Here is an 18,734-nt window from a genome sequence, read left to right as displayed (position 1 = left end):
AATGAATTGTTTATCTAACTGGATAAATGCATTTCGAGAAGCACATGCCCAAAAAATAAATAAACTACAAAACACACAGAGTATGTCAGAAGGGGACCTGGCAGCTGCAAGCATTGCAACAGCTACATACTGCCGTTACATCAAAAGTATGACTCAGCATGTATGCATAATTAAAAAACTAACAAACAAACAAATAATCCTACTTTTGGATACAGGAGTGCAACTTACCAAAAAGGCATCGATGCAAGAGGCCATAGCTTTGAGGCGTGATCGCCCTCGTCCTCTTCCAGCACCCCCACCTCGTGGTCGTCGTTTCCCTGGGAAACCACCACCCCTTCCCTGCAGAGTTAAAGATCAACTTATATCAGTTATAATGTGCACATATTTAATCGCTGTACACAGTGAGAACAATGACTCGGGAACTGTGGTAACAACACGCTACCGGTTTCACTCTAGAGCGACCTGGAGATCCTCTCCTCTTTAACTTCTCTCCATCAGACTTGAGGGAGTCAAAGGGCAAGGAATCATCGGTCTCAGTGAGCAAGGAATCAGAACGTGCTCTGCTGGCCGGCACGACACTAAGGTCCACGTTCAGCATCTGGGAGTCGGCCTCTGCCGGTGAGCCCAGGAAGCCGCTGCTGCTCTCATCGCCGTGGCTCAGGTTGGACATCTCGTCAAGCAGCAGATCTGACTTAGCACCTGCTTCCTGAGCCTCACCCTCCTGCTTCTGAAGACCTTCTGCCAGACCACCATCTTTACACAGAGAGTCCTCCAACAGCTCCTCCCCACCATGGTCTTCGTCCTCTTCCTCGTCATCCTCCGACTGACCGGGTCTGTCGTCTGTGTCTGAGGCAGAGGGCGGCTCCGCTGGAGGAGCAGCAGTAGAAGCCCTGTCTGAAACCTCCTCATTCTGCACCTCTGGCTCCGCCTTCTCCTCACCCAATGCAACAGGCTCCGCCTTTTCCAAATCGACAGGTGAAGGGGACAGAAGGGAAGGGGAGGAGGAGACTGGAGGAGGCTTCGTTACTGTAGCATCCACACTGCTGCTCGACTCCATCTGCTCCTGACCACTGGCTTCCTCTTGTGGCAGAACATGATGACCTGCTGGGGTCTCTGCTACATGCACCTGGGCTTCCACCGGAATGTCCGTGACAGGGCTAGCAAAGCCGCCCTGAGGGATCTGTGACTCCTCAGGCTTCTCCTCTGTACTGTCAGCAAGTTCAGCAACAGGGTCAGTACAGGCTTCTCTGAGAACACCATCGCCACCTATAAAATGTTTACATCATCAAACTGTATGCAAATAATTTCCCTTCACAGTGAAGCAGCATTTATCAGCAAGTATCAGCAAGTAACAAGTAACAGAGTGTAAACGTTCAAGAAACAAAATGAAGTGTACACTGCGCTTTAACCCTTGTGATTACCTGCAAACTCAGAGGTCTGTTGCTCAGTGGAGTCTCCACTACCCAGGTGTGGCTCAATAGAGAGCTCACCCGTGCCTTGCTGTGGCCCTGCTTCCATATTGCTTTCTTTCACTTCCGCCAGTCCAGCCACCTTAGTTTCAGTACCTAAACAAGAGCAGAATTCAGATCCACAGAAAAATCACCAGCAAAAAACATTGAGACATCCCCAAAGAGAACAAAAGGACAACATTAGCACGAGGGCCAAACAACAAAACAGTTTACATAAAAACAAACAAACATTACACACCCAGTTCCATGGGTTCCTCCAGATCAGTCTTCCTATCCAGCATCTCTGTCTCTGTGATTTCAGAAGGTGTTTCCCTGCATGTCAAACATACGCATTTCTCTTCAGGATACTCGGAGAGTGAGGCACAATCACTGTGCACCCATCTGTTAAAGAGAAACAAAAATATAATGCATTTATAGAGATTTCCACTTGAAATGACCATCTCGTGATGAGCTCGACCCACTTATCAAACCACATGCATTAGAATATTTCATTTTCTTAAATGTCAAAAGAAATGCAATCTAGTGCTCCTTCACCCAACACTTGCCACTAAGTCTAATCCTAAAACCAGGCAACACATTTGTAAGCAGCAACACATTTCATGAATATTAGTAGTCTGAAAAAAGCTGAAAATAGAACCAAAGCAGGAATATTACGCAACTCAAAATGCTTGCGAGGACAAGCAGACCCACCTGTGACAGATGGTGCAGCAGTGCTGTAGGGGGGCTGAGGACTCAGTGACCTTACTGCAAACCCCACAGACAGACGTGCGCCTCCGCTGACAACTCTCGCACACTGAATAGCTTTCAAACCACTGCTCAGAGCCAGGCAAGGCAAGTCCTCGTGAACCACAGTCAGCACATACACGACACCGCTAGACAGGGAGAAATCAAACAATCACACTGCTGCAGTTAACTGTTGACTCAAGAATTAAAAAGATTCTCCACACCATTTATCAGGAGTCTCCAAGTGCCAAATTGATCTTAAAATCAACAAAACCTTGAATACGGGCACTCTTAAAAACTAATGCCTTCTACTTAAGAAATTATAGTTTTCATAAAAGCATTTTGGCAGCTTTACTTCTTGAGACTTCACAAAAATATTTTTTCTGCAGTGCAACACAATAAATTTTCCAATATCAATTGTACAAATGTCTCATATCCTACACAAAAGAGATTTATATCTCTCTTTTTTGCCTCGACTATGTGCTCAAGGGAGAAGAGAGTCAACTTCTTGACGATCATTCCACTTGCAAGGGAGTGGGAAGGCGTACCATTGACATGAGCAGGCCTACATCATTCTTATTTAAAAATAAGAAAAAACTTACTCTACACTTCCATGAGTCTGGAGGCACAGAGTCCATAGCCGGCTGCAGACAAAAGGTGTGATAGCCCTTGTCACATGCATCACAAACCAACATCTTAGAGTCCTCCCCTGGTTGCCTAGAAATCGAAAGCACATATTTTCATACAGAGAGGTTATTGGAAAGAGTACACCAACCAGGTTGAGCTATCACCAAGAAAACATACAAAAACACAAAGATAGGTCATCCAGATGCAAAGTAACCACACCTTAACTCTTATTCAAATGAAAAACAGCAGGGCTGTGTCAAACATACCTGCAGGTTTGGCACACCTTGCACTCTGGGCACTGCCAGCCAGAACGCTGGAGTGGTGTAGCACTGATCTCTAGACAGGCATCATGGTAGTGTTGCCCACAGCCTGTGCAAAACAGCAACCCCGACAGGTCCCCAGCAGAGTCACACACAGCGCACCGCGCCTCCTCTCCAGCTAAGGACCAAAAAACAAAAACACATACACAAAAAACACCCACCCCACATGAACAAAAACAAATTAGTGTTAACAATACACACATACACACACAAAGAAAAAGCGATACTATTCAGTTAGTGTTTGTTGGTGGCGTTCCCTACCCATCTCCTCTGCCTTGTCTATGTGCTCGGGACACAGGAGAGCCAACTGCTTCATGGACTGGAATGATCCACTTGCTGCTGAACATGGGAAGTGGTAGAAACGCGAGCAGCCCTCACCGCGGCAACTGATGGTCGCGCCCATTCTTTTACAATAATCACATAGCTGAAACACGGGGGGTGGGAAAAATTGTTAAAACAAAGTCTGTTTGTTTTAAGCTCGGGTCACCTCTATCTGTAAACTGTTGAACATACCTGCTGTATCCCTGAGATGACTGCCTTGTCTACATTTATCAGCTCCTCGCCTTCACCCTGTTGCACTCCTTCTGACCATACTGCACACCAGTGATGAACCCAACAGCATCCTGCATCAAATTATATAAGAAGTCTTAAACAAGAGTTTGAGGGAAAATCCTGTTTCCATTGGTTTTCTTTATAAAATCCAAGACAATGTTGGGTTCTGGGGGGGAGGGGGGAAGGTTTGGCCAGACCTGTGTCATCGAAAAGAAACGAAAGACCGTTGTGTTCAGAGAAGCCAATGGAAGACAGGTCATCATTCCCAGCCAACGGCGGTAAGGAGGTAGAGGCCTCCAGATTGGGCCAGCAGGAAGAGGGCCCAAAACACCGGAGCTCCCGTTGTCCGTGAAGACTTCTTTCCATACAGTTACAGAGTGCACAGGCCCTGACAATATCCCTAAACAAACAATTAAGACGCCCAAGATGTCAGCATCACTCAGAGCCATAAAATAAACAAGTAAAAAAATTAAATCAGGTAGTGGTGTAAGCCTGTGCACATAAGCCAAGTAATTTGCAAATGGCCCAAATATAATGAAAACCAATCCAGACTGAAATATTAATAGAAAGCTTTACGCTGGTGCACTGGAAATGTCCACAGTAGTGCCTGAGATGTCCCCTGCAGCAAGAGGGGCATTCGATTCCCCTGGAGATGGGACAGTCTTCTTTGAAGAGGCACTGTCATCAGCTGTAAAGTTTATGGCAGATACAGGTTAATGGACAAGCGTGATATAAACAGCCTTAAGTGTCACTCGTATGTTGCAATTACATCGCAGAAGACTGCAGTAGAACACCAAAATCTACAAAAGTAGGTAAAGTTTAATTTCATTTTCCAAAGACTGTTATATGACAAGTTGCATTTGTATTTCACACACAAGACCAAGTCATGTTACAGAAAGTGTACAATTAATATCAGCTGTATGGGTTATCAAATATTCATACACCCCAAAAAACAAAATTAAATTAAATGAAATCAGCTGCTGATAGTACACATTACTGCATCAAAATTACTACATTTTACATGTTTGCAATACAAACCATTTCACAATTACAAATGTATATAAAATGCTTATTAATTAGTAATCTTTAAAACAAGAGCAATAATCTCTAAAGAGCACCAACAAAAAAATTATATTTATTTACACACACACACACACACACACCACAGTATTTTATTAAAAATTAAACAACTGACAAACGCAAATGCAGTCACGTACCTGCCGTTTCTGAATCATTTTCTTCGCAGTTTGACTTCTGCTCGTCCATTCCTTCTCCTAAAGAGGATCTCTTTTAGAGAGATCTAAAGCAGGCGGAGATTTGTATCAGAAGACTGTTGCACGGTGGTGTCCGTGTTATTTTAATGTTAAAAATACCCACGTTTACTACAACAGATGGCAACATGCAAGACACATCGTTACATGACTCGGATGTTTAAATGAAACAAGTGACGGAAGAACCACGCATATAATTTTTCGCGGTAACATGGCTAACTAGTTAGGCAACAACTAGCTAGCTAATTTGCTAACGACCTACAAAGTTAATAGACAAACTTCTAGTTTAAAAAAGTTCTGCATTCTCTCACAAATACAAAACTTTGAGTCTTGAGTTCTACTTATAACCCTAAAGCAGTCCTGCTCAACAGCAACACAAAGAAAAAAAAAAAAAAAAAAGCCCTGTCCTGTAAAGTTAAAATCGCTCTGCACTAAACTAATCAAGCAGAAATAAACCAAAATCAGAATCCAGACAAGGCGCTGAATACAAACCATGAAAAGGCAGTCACACACTCAGCTCATCCTCTCCGTGTAGGGGGACAGATAGTCAGGTAAACAATGGCTAAGGGTTTGTCTGCGGTCTTAAACTCGCCGGATCCTCCAGTTATCTTAGCCGAGAATACAGTGGACGTTAGCACGTTAGCAGCTTAGCCATTTAGCTCGCTGCTCTGCTAACCGGGCTTCACAATCTCTCCGCACTAAACCCTGGTCACGGGCAAGCAAACCCGAAAAAATAAACGTTTACATACATTCGGATGTGGTGCGCGGCAGTAGGAGCAGATCAATAGAATATTTCAACGCGCACATAACTAACATATAATGCTATTTCCTCCATATCAAACAACCCTAAACGGAGATACACAAAGAAAACACAACTTCCGAATGGCCCACTTCCTGTGACACATATAACTACCTCGGGCTGAAACAAGGCGAACACTCGTCCGTTCCGTCAATGCTGTCCAAGGTGTAAAGAGCGCAGCGTTGTAATCATGAATACGTTTCTGATTTTTGCAGTTGGCATCAAATCTGAAGGTATGGGCATGCAGGACTTGGAAGAAGTCGCCTTTTGTCATTGTGCATAGTGCGCTAGCTACTATAAATTGGTTATGTATTATTATATTATTATTTAACATTATTGTTGTATTTGCACTCCTATTTGGCTTCATTTTTATTGTCCATCGTGTTTCACAATCATCTGAACTGTCCTTAGTACCCCATCAAGGCGATTTCTTCTGATGTTTAGTTAACAAATGCTTGGGTTTATTATTATTATTATTATTATTATTATTAACATTAACAACAACTTATAAATATATAGTTTATCGTTATTTGAAGATTTCCACAAGCTTGCGGAAACCATTTAGGCAACAACACAAACAGATCTTTCTTAGAAAAAAAGGGAGGGGAAGCACATAGGAAACACATTGGGCTTTAACCGTACGCAACACGGGAGCAGGACGTTAGGTGCCGTTGGCTCTATAGCCCTTGATTTACATGTCTGTTTCCTCCCATGATAAGAAACCGTTGGGTAAGGGAAACTGCAGCATTTAGACATTTTAAACTTTTCTTGATATGTGTAGCTCTTTACGGATGTGACTTTTAAATGAGTTAATTTAACAATGGGTTTTTAACATTTATCTGAACAATTGCAAGTGCAAAGAAATACGATTATATGCAATTATGTCGCGAACCATAACTTACTGCACAACAGAACTTAGTGGTAGGGCATTTAAGAAACACTGTGTAAAGATGGGCATTTACCAGGTTCCTGAATCTATTAAACACATGAATTATTGCGCTATTAATTTTGTTTTAGAAATAACCAAAACGAGATGGCCTTGATGGAGCCATACTCTAGTGAATACATACTCCTGTTTTAAGATGGACCATGTAAATTGGAAATGCTGCGACATATACAACGGGGACATGCAAATATCAGTCACTCTGGAAAGCAATAATGACTACAGCGAGTGGTGAAATGGTCTCTATGGGCTGTTAACAGCACATCTTACATTAGTTCACTTCAGCTACCAGCTCAGTTAAATGAATAACGTTACCGTGTTGCTTGCAGTTTCACTAGGCCAAAATTGGTTTATCTTACCTTCAATTAAAATAGAAAACATTCAGTGTTGTTAATATAAAACCTTACTAACTTAATGGCTGTCAACTATAAAACAATCAATTCCCCTACAAAGTGGAAGTAAAAACCTAACAGATTGTTATTTATTGCACACCACAAACGGCCCTAGTGCGCTAATGCTAGCTGTCAACGTTAGCTAGCTTAATTATCCGAACAAAATATCTACGCGTTAGCCGCTTGATCATCTATCTTGATCTAAACTTCGAAATTAATTTAGCTTTAAAACGGACACAACCAACATTTTATAATAACCTTTAAGAAAGTCTGGCACCGCATCAAATTATGTATAGTTTGCGGTTTAAACAATTAAAAACTAAAAGCGCGCCGCTAAACTGGCTAGCTAACGTTAGCTAATTCTGTGTTTTTACTAGCGTTATATTGCTGGATATGCGGCCAGTGACGGAAAGCTGTAGAGCCGGTAGAAATCTAGCGAAGTACGTATATTAGCTAGTCGAAGTTACAGCAAAGCACACATAACTATCACACAAACATAGGACTGAAGCGAACACGTAGACAACTTTAGTTCTTTAACTCTTCAGATGTCAACAACAAGATTCATTCGACGACCCAGGATATCAAAACTCTGATTAGCCCAGCTAGAATGGACACCGAGTGAAGTAAACACCTAGCTATAACCACTTCACTACAAACGGCAGACCGTTTGTCAGCATTTGTCGACGAGACGGCGAGCTAATCTAGCCACCTGGCCCATTAGTTAATCCTAATTTGGATGAGGGACTGTTTGAACTTCACCCAAAGGAACGTAGCGTTAGCTAACCTAGCTAACGAAGGACACGGTCTGTACATCTTAGCTGTGTGAACCGGACTGAGCAGCGACATAGTTTCTTGTCTTCCTATGACAATACTGACGTCTCTAAAACAAAGTCTCTAAAACATTAACCCAGATAACTGGTCAGTGAGCTAGCCGGACGTTTTCAATTTTGACAGACCAACCTAAAGGTCTGTATTTTAATAAAGAGAAAGCTAGTCCAGTTAGCTATGTTAGCTACCCAGAAGCTGTTTTTCTAACACCACCTTGTATAATACCAAGATATCTTATTATACGTGGTTTTACACCAGCAAAGTATCTTAAATTACTTGGCTAATAAGCCACAATAGCACCATTAAGGGGGGCCCGACTGCACCAGCGTGGTCATTTGCAAACAAGTTAAATTTTATGAAAATCCTTTTAAAGAGTTTGACTCACCTTACAGAGCGACACTCATCCCCCCGTACATCATAAGAACAGTCCTACGGACACAAATCGCCTTGTGTTGCTTTCATTTCATGAATCTTAGCTGGTTAACTGGGTGACCAGTTCGCTGTGGACGGGGGTTTGGTGGCCGTAGCGCTGTGAGGTTTGCCAACTTGGTCATGTATTAGCTAGCCCACAAGATGGCTAACAAAATCAGTCCTGCTGAATTCATGTCCAACTCCTCTGCGTGTGGTTTATCCAGAGAAACAAAATCAAAATCCTCGCACGAAGGCAATCCGGCGCACCGCTGGCAAGTTTGGTGGTCTCTTTTTTAACACTGACCAGTTTGAAAGGTAACTGCGTAGCTAATCCTGGAAAGATGGGACTCGTCTCTCAGTAAGTTTTCTCACTCATCTTTGCGTCCAAATGAAACTCCCCCCTTTTTTTTTAGTTACGGTGGTGCCACTAACATGAACTGGCGATGCTGTTAGCCGACGAGCAAAGAAAAGTAGTCGATATTTCGCCGCGCAACGTTAGTTCCCTCGCTGTATTTCAACTTGGAAAAGACTGGTTTACATTGCAATCACAGCCACATCCAGCCTCGTCCATCCCACTGCGGGAGCGATGAGAGACAGCTAGCTGTACGGCTACGAAGCTAACAAGTCGATTTTTTTGTGTGTGTGTGAACTTCGAAGGACTCCTATCAAACAATGCATTTGCCCGCATTTGTTTCCTGTGTGCCAACACGATTTCCAAGGATTTTCATTTATTCGTGAGAGTTTCCGGGGGGGGGGGGACTGTATGACTTGGTGTCAGCACCAATGGCTTGTTAAATGAAAGTGAATTGCAGCCATTTTCGAGCGAGCTTGTTTACCTTCTGTAATTGTTACGGCAGATATGGCGCTCTGGCTTTCAATAAACGCACAGTAAAAACAACATCCCGAATGAAAAGCGTACCAAAAATATTAGCACCACGATTGCCTGGATCAGGGGTTAAGTGTTTTAGTGTACATGTGGAGTCGCAGATGTTGGGCAGTATTTTAATGAAGTCTTTTCGGATTGTTCTAGGACTCAATCAGACAATGAGCTGGGACTCCAGACTGTGGAAAGGTGACGGCTGTAACGATGCTGGGCTGAGTGGCATGCCCGTTAAAGGTTAGGACCACCACACAAAAGGATCCGACTGAATTCAGACCTTGCTGTGAGATCCAAAACATACATGATGGCGAAAGGCGAGACCACCAGTACAGACGAGACGTTGACATATTTTGTTCTCACGAGCTAAATTCCGATTCAAACAAAAATCGTAACATTCGATACACTATTCACTAGTCTTCTAGTGTTTTCTTGTAAACCTTCGCATGTATTAACAAAATGTGCGTATTTCACTTACAATTCTAATTGACAGTAGTTTATAACTTTACATTATATGCAAATTACCGTTACATCAGGTAATTGACATTGAATCGTTTATTGTGATCTAGGTCTATGAAGCAGGCTGTGTAATGTAGACTGTCAGTGTGTGTGCACGGAGCAAACCACTTATACCAAATAATAATCCTCTTGAAGCACGTCAGCATAGATTTTAGCCATTAAATGTATTCTTGCTTATGCACGCTATATGAAATTTCTAGATGCAGCAGCTGACCCTACGACCCCATTCACAAGAATTACAAACTCTACTACATCCTTCACTGAGATTATTTTTAACTGGACAGGTCTGGAAAAACAGTATAGAGGCTAAGATAGAAAATATCTGATTGGCTAAGCAAAGATAATTGAGGGGCGGGACTGTGTCTACCATTGGCCTGTTATAGAACATCAAATTGTTGGGGAGTGTGCGTCCATCCTCTCATTCGATACACTCTCCTCTATCCACAGGGTAATCCTCTTGCCTACCTTCACAACTGGCAAAAATAAAAGAATCTTAAGAAGTAAGAATTTTAATGACCATTTCATTATTCTCTGTACTGCAATGTCCTATCAATTATGCTTTGTATTGCAGTGATCTAATGATTTATCTTAGGGTATTCTGTTCTCTAATGTTTTATGCACTACTATATTTTTAAATATTCTTGTATTCCATACTGACTTTTAGGCTTTATTCAGTTTTGTGTACATTACCCAGCTTGACATAGTTATTGTACATGACATATACGCTGATGACATATAAATGGCAGAAACTATTGTAATCCGAATAAGACTAGTTACAGCCTGCACTGAGTGTTTGTTTTAACTGATACAGACTGTTATACCTAAATGACCTTTAAAGGTCATTTATTGCTGACATTTCTGCAGTCTTGTTTTAAAGCTATTTATAAGCCCCTCCTCTAACTGTCTAATTAATAAATATGTAGTAAAAATGGAATAACAACCAGCCAGAATGTGAATGTAATAACACGTTTGCCATGAGGAGCCCTCCTTTACCTGTAAATGTGAAATGTCAAAGACATAATTTAAACTATCTAAATATCAAGCATCACTTATTTAGGCCTTTTTTTAAAAAAAAAACTATATTAGACTTATGTTATGGTGATAAAATGGGAACTGTTATGATAAACTAATGGGTTGTACATTTGTTGTCCACAAGGGGGTGTAAAATGCTAAACTCAGCTGGGTCAACCAGACCCAGTGCTCTACAAAGACCTGTCAAATACAGTAATACAATATTTTTTTATGATATGAGATTTGGGAATATAGGTCAAGTTTATTAAATCTATAATTCCTAGTTAGCCATGGGGGAAAAAAGTGATAAAATTGGACAAAAATGAGTGACTAGACAGATCCAAAAGATCAACAAACTATGAAAGAACTTAACTGGCAAAAGGCTTCAAAAGATAAGCAGCCTAGGCCCAATACTATACCCTTTTATAATTCTCTCATATTTGTGTTGAAAGTGAAGAAATAAAGCTGAAACAAAGCTTGCATTCATCATCTTTATTCATTTAAAGCCCCAAAGAGGAATGGCTGAAACATCATCCCAGCTGCACTGGGCTAGCTCGGAACTCCCAGACACAGAACATGTAAATATTTTACAAGTGCACTCTTATTTAAACCCTTGGTTCTTGCAGTACTAAAACTGGCCTGCCAGTTACACCGATTCCCAATTGAGGCATTAAAAGTCTGACAGTTTCAATGTGATACATTTACATGATGCCTAATGGTAAAGTAACACAGTTGGGTTAATTTTGAGACAAATTAGAATTCCCATGGAATATTAGCATACAATTTATCATCAAAAATACCATTTGTCTGTTACTTATTAGTCTGGAGAACAGGTATAATAAAAAAAGTCAATAGATTATTTAGCATGTGTATATATTATACATTCAAATATATAAAAATAAATAGTTTTGCTCTATGAAATACGTTCTCGTTGGTATAAAAAAAAATTAATTTGAATTTCACACCAATATGTGCAATATTGAATAACCATTTGTTATACAGTGTACTTCACATGTATGCCTGACCACAACAAAAATATAATATAAATGAAATTAATTATGTCATAACAGATGAATAGTTTTATCAGTTTTATCATCATTCATATGGATTTTTTGTTCTGTGAGTCGGTTTATTTGGTTAGGATTTAAATCACCCTCACAGACAGTTGGCATTTGTTACGTTTCTTGGGCTTTTATTCGTAAAATTTCTGGGGGTTTAAAAACATCCGACCAAAAGTGTGTAGGATTCTTGCATACCAGTACACCCCCACTTCTGTGCCATCTGCACAATCAAAGTTTTGCATAAATGTAGGTTTATTTAAGCTTGTGTTTATTTTGTTTATTGTACTGTAAACGACGCCTGTAATGTTATGCATCAGGTTAATATATCCTCTGGATAGAACTGGAGATGACGGACAAGCTCCATGAACCCTCGTCCCATTCTCTTGGTTTGCCGTCTCTGAATTCTCTCCCATAAATAGCTGGACTAATCCAAAGAGAAAGCGAAGAGGCCCAAAGGCCCAATGTGCAAGTCTGTGATCCTCAATAGATGCATAGCTGGACACCAACACACCATCCACAAACAGGTTGCCATGTTCTGTCAGTGGAGCATAAACCCCAGATCTTTCCTCCTGTGAAATTGAGGTTATTTTGGAAGGACGCATACTGCCATCCCTTCCAGAAATCAGTACATAGTCTCCCCTCCTGACTCGACTTGCAAAGTCTGCATAGTACTCATGGTAATGCGGTTTGTTGGTGGAAGCCACAAATATGAGGTGGTTGGAAGTAAGTGCAAGGCATCGTCCATCCTCTGTGCTGAGAATCAAGAAGGTGGACCTGCTCTCAGGGTCCAGATGCAAAAAGAGGAGCACACGGCTGAAAACCACGTCACCCAACTCGGACGAGGCTAGCACGGCATCTCCAGGGCGCAGGCGTGACATGGGCTTTAGCAATCCCCCAGACACCATCACCATTCCTGAGGCTGGGAAGCAGCCCCCTTTCTCCACGGCAACAGAGTGATCTGTGAAATTAAGAAAGAGAGCAATGTTAGGAATGGACATTAGTTCACAAAATATAGCGAAACAGTAATAGATATGTTGTGTGAAACGATGAATAGGGAGAAAAACAAAAATCCACACAATGCATCAGCCTGTTGACATGCTCTATTGTTAAAGCAGCTATAATCATTCATAGTGAGGCCAATTGAGATTTACCAGCTTTGACAGAACAGTGCACATGATGTTTGGACTCGTAGTACACCCAGTCGAACCCAGCTTCCACAGCCAACTGAGCGAGGAGGCCATACTTTTTTATATCCCTGTCTGAGGTGGTAATGTCAACAGCACGACCCTCATAATGCAGAGAGCCGGGTGGGTGATTGTCGTCCTCATCCCAGGCCTCTGTTACTCGTAGTCGAACACCTGGCCATTGGTTCATGACCGCAATGGACAGCTTGTTTAGGCAATCCTTACAGCGCTGCCCATGCAAGAGAAAGAACAGAGAAATATAGGGAATTAACTTGAACCAAAATAGAGGTATGACTCCATGAGAACTCCATACCTAGAGAAGGACCACGTGACCAGAAGGCCTGTGACTCTTGAGCTTGGTGGTTTTACCTTCCCAGCCTTGTTCATGCTGAGAGAAGGTTGAACACCACAGCATTGTGTTGTCTTTCTGCCTCTCCGCCTGGGTTTTTGGTCAATATCAGCAAATTTTTGTCTGTACATGCTGCTCTGATAAAGGCCATCTCCACCCCCTTTCCGAAAAAGGCCTCAAACAATCAGAACAAAGCTACTGTAACTAATCTCCGACATTCTTCAGCCACTTCAGCTATGTAAGAGAGCACATTCAAGGTCAATTCTCTTTCCCACAAGACAGTGATATTTTCACACAGACCTTTTCTTTTCTTACACTGTTAGTCAGATTGTTCTGTTATTACAGTATTTGTGCTTCCTGCTGCGTGCCCCACATACAAAACTATGGTTTTGCTTCTCAGCACTGCAGATAATGCTGTACAAGATGAAAAATGTGGATTTTCATGGGAAATGCAGTGTTCTAGATTAGAGTGTATTGAAACCATTGATAAGAACTGAGAATGAGCGCTAGAGAGAGACAGGAGGTCAAGGAAAGGCAAGAGGAGAAGAAAAAGGCAAGACCCAGACTGAGCGAGAGGGCAGATTGGTGGAATGTTTGGGCATGCATTTGGGAATGTGACAGAAAAAGTGAGAAATCAAGAAGGGCAAAAAACAAACCAGGGACATTTTTCCTCGCAATGCGGTTTGACAGAGGCGTTTCATTGTCAGAACTACAATAGAGGCTTTTCCGACACTGCCATTACTTCAGCAGGCGGGAATTCTGTACAGGCGACCCCGCAGAACCTCCAATACATACACAAAGGACGGCTTTCAGTCCCTGACAGGCAGAGGGCACATGCATACATACACATACACCAACTCTCAGTCTTGGCATCATAAAGGCATCTCTGACTCAGCTGGATATGCATCATGTGTAATCAAACAGATTAGATATCCTTGTAATATCTTAAACCAACTCCAGACAATGTGGTGGACCGAGAAGTCTCCCCTGCGCAGCCCAAGAACGATCCCATGAGTTATATCTTTTTTTTTTTTTTTTTTGGAGCTTTACACTTTTGTTTGATTACAAGTTTATGGCCTTTTTGTTGCAAATGTATCTTAAGAAAAAAAATTTTTGCATCTTTACCCAAATTGTCACAAAATTGTCTAGGGTTATGTTCAAAGTGTTTTGCAAGCTCATCCGTCTCATTACTTTAACAAAAAGTGCACAGATATAAAGGAAACAGGAGTGTACTAATCATATCTTGGTTTAATATTAAGTAATGGTTTGTTTGTTACTTCCCCTTTTTGTGATTAGACAAAAAAAAAAAAAAAAAAGTTATATAAAAATATCCAAATTCTCTGTAAAGTACCTAAATCATCATTGTACAGAGCGTCATTTTGCTATTCTGTTACCTAATTTTGCTATCATGTTTCCTAATTAACATCACTGTGTGCCCTCAAAATACAATGGCTCAAGTGTTGAAATTTCACTACCTACTCCAGATCAGCGGTGGACCTGCACATTTTATTACGTTGTAAATTTCAACGGATATTCCAGCAGTCCAATAAAGTTCATGAATAAATCCGGGTTTTTCCCTCTACTTCAACAACGCTTCTAATATTGTATTGAGAAAGTTGATGGTGGTCTGCCGAAACCATGAATTAAGCCCATTTCACATGGGATGCAATTAAATACTGGTCCTGGTACTTTTAACATCGATAACTATCGTGCAGGTTTCCTTTACCTTGGACATGAACCGGTCTGCTTCGGTGTGCTCCTCGTCTTTGAAGTCAATGTCAGGGTTGTAGTTGCACACTAGTTCATTGAAGCGTTCCGAATTGCGCGTTATCTTCCCCTCCGCTCTTCCACTCGCACCCAAGTTGTTTTCTGAGATACCGGGAACGTATTGCTTGTAAGCCAGTGGAGTCAGCTTGCGCTGCCTGGGGCGGCTACCGTAACCCGGTCCCGGCCCGCAACCGTGGACCCACAGCCATGTGTACGTGCACGCTGCCAGCAGGCCGAGCCGTGCCAACCTCAACCACGGAGCCAACGTCATTGACGCGCTTGTAGTGTGCCAGGGATCAACGACCCACGAAGTGCGCCGCGCGAGCGTGGCTACGAGCACCTGCTGGCATTTCAACGCGACCCAGTTTTTCCACGTCCATATCACGATCCTGAGTTAGTGTGGACGCGCTTAAGGGCTGGGGTTGTAAATCATTGACCAGAACTAATTAGATGCCTGATCAGACTCATTGGTTGCACCGGTGCATACAAGCACGAAACGGCATAATTCTAACAAAATATCACTCGAACATGGACAAAATTATTATTTTACAGCAGAATTATGCAGAGAAAAAAGTACTTTAAGAAACACTAGAGTTACAGAAACTGACAAGTGAACACGGATAACTCTTCAGTAGTCGCTATTTATAACTCATGTTGAGAAAGGTCGGACACTGTAGACTGACTGCTATCTCTTTATCCTTGACAGATGGACGTAGTAACAGGTGTTTCATCCCATCATTCCATTATTTCCCCACCTTGGACAGCTCCACACCAAACAATGACTCGCCATCTTTAACAGGCTACATCCTTTTCAATCCCCAGACTACTGAACACGCTCGTGCTTAATTTAATTCCCTTTGGTCCTCGGGTGATATTTCCACTGTGTCCCAAGTGCGCTTCTGCTCTCCCGGTTTCGTACTGAGCGCCTTTTAACAGCTTCACCGTGACCATTGAGTACTTGTGACCGGACAAGACTTCCCTCCCTTCCTGTGCCTTTGGAGGGAGACAGTGGCGCACACGCCTCCAATTCAGCCTCGCACGCAGCACGGGGCGGCTCGCGGAAAGACCTCACGCTCCACGAGAGTCATAAGGATGTGCTTTAAAAAAAAGTGAGAACCCTTTGAATTCCCCAGAGCTTCTTCCAGAGTGGCGCACATGATCTCTTACTTCGGGTTCTCTTTTCAAATGATCATGAAATGATTCGGATTGTTACTTTTGACTGTCTTAAGGTTCCTGCTGAATGGGTTAAAAAGTATTACCAGAGAGGTCCAGCCTATGTGTAGGTATCCTGTATTGTACCTGGACTTAATATAGTGCAGTGAAGATAAAAATAAGGGTCCGTGACATCAGGCTTCCCGTCATGGAGGCGTAGGTTCAATAACCCACCGTCTCTGTAGCTTACCAAGTCCTTTTGTTTGCCCCGACCCAAAATAAGCTAAATGACACGTGGCCATGTGCACCTAAGACCTCCAAAAGGCGGAGAACCCATTTGAAAACATGTATTTTTACCCACATAAGAACAATGGCTTGATTTGATATGACAATAAAAAATTAACAGTCAGTGTCACAAAATGAATGAGATATGGAACAAAAATAAAGCACAGCGAAATATCGCAGTGATTTCCGTTGACCTACAATATGCGTCCAGAACTTTGACAACTAAGATAATTTGTTTAGGCACAAAATGACAGATGGGGCAGAGGTTAAGGGATGCTCCCTGATGTTTTCAGGAAAACACTGTTTTACTCTACATTCAGTGCTTGGCACTTTTTTTCTCTGTTGAAATGCCATACAGAACATTACCGCGTCGCCAAAAAGTATCATCAGGGCAGTGTACATAAATGAAAAGAATGAGACAGTGTGATCAATACATAATCGACATCTTTAAGAATAAAAACATTTTAAATGTATGAAATGTATTATCGTTATAAATATTTATATTCAAGCAAGTTCAAAATATACAGTTGCATTTTATGTTAATGATTCAATGGCATGAGCAGTCTCACCTTCATCAGTATGTGGTCAGTGAAGGTGGAGAAGGTTTTGTATATAATTCAGTAAGGCCTGATGAGGCAAGGTTTATTAATTTCAGTCAAAAGTGCTTCCAGTGTTCAGGGTGAGCGTCTCCAGTCAGATTAACTTAACCTTTTTCCACCTTTAAATTGTACTATATATCCTGGCAAAATTCAAGCAGCATAAATTTAGACTATCCAATCTTGTACTTGGATTGCGTTTAGCATAAATGCAGATTAATGATGTGAGCACACAGCTGTAAGGGTCTCCTAATAAAGCAATTAAATTTTCTATAAAATGAGTGTTGTTTATGTATAGAAAATATGTATAAAATTGTATGTTTCTTAAGTTCAGTCAAACCAGTTTTTGAAACAGTGGCATTTAAAGGGAGCAGCCTAATTTAAGAAAATAATTCTCCCAAAAGGAAATAGTGAACGAGCCGCTACTGAACATTACAGGGAGGCTTATGACCACAAAAACAAACCTATGTGTGTTTTGAAATGGAGACAGCGTAATTATTATTAGTCTGTATTTCTGTCTCGCTGGTCCACACTTTCTGGCTCTTAATCGGCCTCCCCCCATTGCAGGATGGGAGTTTATGGTGCTGTGAAAGGCTGTGTTTCCTGAGCAGCCGCAGCAGAGAAAACGAGATCTTGACGAGATCTTTCCTGCTGGAGTGACTCTGCCGCTCTTTGTTCTCCATCGCAGTGGGCCCCTGCGTCCGCACCTGGGCTGAGACTAGTCCCGTGTCACCGAGCTCATGCCTGTGCACTCAGCTCTCAGTAAAATTAGATGCCGAGTCATTTGTAAAGCTCGTCATTCCGCCGGTTTCTTGTCGTCTGTCAGGAGCCATCCATCAGATAGCACTCAGAGCTCACGCCATAGCCATAACACAGAACACGTTTAGGGAACTAAAATACATAAATACTCAGAAGCAGAGGCAGCGTAAAGGATGTATGTTAGACTGGGGGGAAAAAAAACAAAAAACAAAAACAGCTGAATAGACACTCGGCAGGATTTCTGCTTCCTGACAAAAAGGCTGCAGGCAAGGGCGGTCAAGGAGCAGACACACCACAGGCAGGCAGCAGCACCGGCAGGCCGTCCCCGCGTCTGTCACCCCGTTATCAGGGCAGGAAGAGGCAGGGCGGCGCGACCCTCTGCTCCGCTGCAGCCGCGCTCCTGGTGAGACGGCAGCAACAGCCAGCAACCTCCGATGCTACCCTTCCACCTTAAATAACACGCCTGTCACGGCGTGAAGCGGCAAGGCCAGGGATCACGGAAACAGGACAATCTGTCATGGATGTAGTTAGCCATGCCGCAATATATGTACAGCAAATATGGCTTATTTTAGATCGCCCATCATGAGTCTGCTATATAGAGCCACCTTTCAGCACGAGATTTAGATTTGCCAGAGTGAGAGAGCTGCAGTGCTACAAGGGACTGGACAATAGCTAACCAGGGTGGAACTTCCTGGCCGTGAGGCAAGCAGGTTAAGGGTCAGAAGAAGAAAATATACCTCATACCTGTTATCACATTTACTACATATCTAAGACCAATTGTTTTCCCTCTAAACAATACACTGTATTTTTTTTTTAGCAATGATGCAGTGGATCTCAAA

General features: G+C 42.2%; 2 protein-coding genes and 1 long non-coding RNA gene across 4 annotated transcripts in view; 1 reads left to right on the top strand and 2 right to left on the bottom strand.

Moving 5' to 3' along the window:
* Positions 1–8,390, bottom strand: part of kmt2d (lysine (K)-specific methyltransferase 2D) — a 30,065-nt gene extending 21,675 nt beyond the window's left edge. Inside the window, exons 1-13 of the mRNA XM_027021325.2 lie at positions 8,310–8,390; positions 4,909–4,991; positions 4,268–4,379; positions 3,889–4,091; positions 3,653–3,762; positions 3,401–3,563; positions 3,086–3,257; positions 2,795–2,909; positions 2,160–2,341; positions 1,708–1,850; positions 1,422–1,565; positions 443–1,266; positions 229–339 (exon numbers count right to left, since the gene is read on the bottom strand). Of these exons, the coding sequence (XP_026877126.2) occupies positions 229–339; positions 443–1,266; positions 1,422–1,565; positions 1,708–1,850; positions 2,160–2,341; positions 2,795–2,909; positions 3,086–3,257; positions 3,401–3,563; positions 3,653–3,762; positions 3,889–4,091; positions 4,268–4,379; positions 4,909–4,957 (2,328 nt within the window). The 5' untranslated portion in view covers positions 4,958–4,991; positions 8,310–8,390. The remainder of the gene's footprint in view (positions 1–228; positions 340–442; positions 1,267–1,421; positions 1,566–1,707; positions 1,851–2,159; positions 2,342–2,794; positions 2,910–3,085; positions 3,258–3,400; positions 3,564–3,652; positions 3,763–3,888; positions 4,092–4,267; positions 4,380–4,908; positions 4,992–8,309) is intronic.
* Positions 8,340–12,172, top strand: LOC113584433. Of its 2 annotated transcripts, XR_003411408.1 has the most exons (4): positions 8,340–8,693; positions 9,366–9,452; positions 10,179–10,231; positions 12,121–12,172. It is a non-coding gene; the product is annotated as an uncharacterized LOC113584433 (long non-coding RNA). The 2 variants fall into 2 exon arrangements; XR_003411407.1 differs by lacking the exon at positions 12,121–12,172 and having other exon boundaries at positions 8,374–8,693; positions 10,179–10,235.
* Positions 11,250–16,364, bottom strand: dhh (desert hedgehog signaling molecule). The gene is made up of 3 exons (XM_027021326.2): positions 15,063–16,364; positions 12,955–13,216; positions 11,250–12,761 (listed from the first exon to the last, which is right to left on the bottom strand). The coding sequence occupies exons 1-3, from the start codon at positions 15,372–15,374 to the stop codon at positions 11,935–11,937; spliced, it is 1,401 nt and encodes a 466-aa protein (XP_026877127.1). The 5' UTR covers positions 15,375–16,364; the 3' UTR covers positions 11,250–11,934.
* Between the last annotated feature and the right edge of the window lie 2,370 nt (positions 16,365–18,734).

The sequence above is a fragment of the Electrophorus electricus genome, chromosome 24, assembly GCF_013358815.1.
Source record: "Electrophorus electricus isolate fEleEle1 chromosome 24, fEleEle1.pri, whole genome shotgun sequence".
Classification (NCBI taxonomy): Eukaryota; Metazoa; Chordata; class Actinopteri; order Gymnotiformes; family Gymnotidae; genus Electrophorus; species Electrophorus electricus.
Note: the sequence above shows the minus strand (reverse complement) of the source record. Positions and strands in the feature narration are given on the sequence as shown.